The sequence below is a fragment of the Penaeus monodon genome, chromosome 21 (genome assembly GCF_015228065.2).
Source record: "Penaeus monodon isolate SGIC_2016 chromosome 21, NSTDA_Pmon_1, whole genome shotgun sequence".
Taxonomy (NCBI): Eukaryota; Metazoa; Arthropoda; class Malacostraca; order Decapoda; family Penaeidae; genus Penaeus; species Penaeus monodon.
The window spans coordinates 8,279,927-8,281,608 of NC_051406.1; the positions used below are offsets into that span (position 1 = coordinate 8,279,927).

General features: G+C 39.1%; 1 protein-coding gene across 1 annotated transcript in view; it reads right to left on the bottom strand.

Moving 5' to 3' along the window:
• Nucleotides 1-1,682, bottom strand: part of LOC119586170 (isoleucine--tRNA ligase, cytoplasmic-like) — a 9,035-nt gene that overhangs the window by 2,260 nt on the left and 5,093 nt on the right. The window contains exons 9-13 of the mRNA XM_037934869.1: nt 1,570-1,669; nt 1,256-1,438; nt 802-1,079; nt 546-662; nt 34-412 (exon numbers count right to left, since the gene is read on the bottom strand). Coding sequence (XP_037790797.1) covers nt 34-412; nt 546-662; nt 802-1,079; nt 1,256-1,438; nt 1,570-1,669 — 1,057 coding nt within the window. The remainder of the gene's footprint in view (nt 1-33; nt 413-545; nt 663-801; nt 1,080-1,255; nt 1,439-1,569; nt 1,670-1,682) is intronic.

Genomic DNA, 1,682 nt, shown 5'->3' on the forward strand with positions numbered 1-1,682 from the left:
CTTCACAACAATGAAGCTTTCCCTGCCACTGACCTGCCCAAGGGTTCCAGGTTTGAGCACCCGTCTCAGGTTCTGATACATGGTCTCAGTGATGAATGGAGTGAAGGGTGCCATCACCCTCACCATACAGAAAAGCACAGAGTACAAAGTCTCCAAAGCTTTCAGACAATCTTCCTTTCCAGTCTCTCCCTTAAGCCTCTTCCTGTTAAACCTCACATACCAATTGGTGAGGTTATCTACAAACTTCACGAGGCGTGGTGTTACTGTGTACAGGTGGTAGGCTTCCATCTCCTTGTGCACAAAGGCAAGGAGACTCTGTGTGAAAGACAGAATCCACCTGTCCATCACATTAGTTGACTTGCCCATGGCACTCTCCTCGAACTGGAATTGTGCTCCTTCTTCTTTTTCATACCTTTTAGAGAAGATGGGAGCTCAAAATTTTGTTGCAATCTTTATTGAATCACCATCTAAATTTTTAAAAAGTAAACACAAATTTCACAACAGAAAAAACAAAGAATGTAATAAATAAAATTAGGAAAAAATACCTTTCAACCTGCTGAACAAAGAAGCGGTAGGCATTGAGCCATGGGATGAAGACTTCCTTCAGCAGATTCAATACATCAACCTCTTTGAAACGTAAATTTTCACCTCTTACAGATGGGCTACAAATGAAAAAGAAAATCATAGTTATAACACATGCAAGCTAAAGACTCCATTAATTATGACAAAATTCACTTGAAATCAAACAGTTCATAAAACGTAACCATCAAAAGAAGAGCAACCATCCCTTCAATAACCCACCTATTAGTGAGGTACAGTCGCAGGGCATCAGCACCATACTTGTCCACAATGTACATTGGATCAGGGTAGTTCTTCTTTCTCTTACTCATCTTCTGTCCATCTTCAGCCAAAACAAGACCATTGCAAATCAAGTTCTTGAAAGGTGGTTTACCAAACAGGGCAGTTGAGATCACAAGGAGAGTGTAGAACCAACCTCTAGTCTGGTCAATACCCTCAGCAATGAAGTCAGCAGGGAAACAGTCTTCAAATTCTCGCTTGTTCTCAAATGGATAATGAACCTGAAAGCAGTTGTTATGCAATCATTTTTTTATAATTGTGTTAAGAGTTTATCAAGTTTATATGTATATAAAAATAACTTACTAGCTTCAACATTCTCTCAGATCTACATTTTCAAATGAACTATAAAAACTATACATTCTTTTTTTTCAAACAAATAATTACAAATGAGCCTTACCTGAGCATATGGCATGGAGCCAGACTCAAACCAGCAATCAAACACTTCTGAGATGCGCCTGAGTGGAGGATTTCCCGGCTTAGCTGAGGGAATGGTGATGTGGTCAATGCTATCACGATGGATGTCTGTGATCTTCTCTCCTGACAGCTTCTCTAGTTCTGCAATGCTGCCAATGCACACAATCTGCAAAAGTAATTGGTTTTAACAATAAAATTTATTAAATTAAATCTTATAAGGATTTAAGAATTTGTTAACCACTGACATACTTACATATTTACAACAATTTTACTTATAAACTGCTGATATAAACCTACCTCTTGGAAGTCCTCAGAGACCCACAGGGGGATAGGTGTGCCCCAGTAACGGTTACGACTTACAGCCCAGTCACGAGCATCTCTCAACCAATTGGCAAATCTGAAAAAATTTA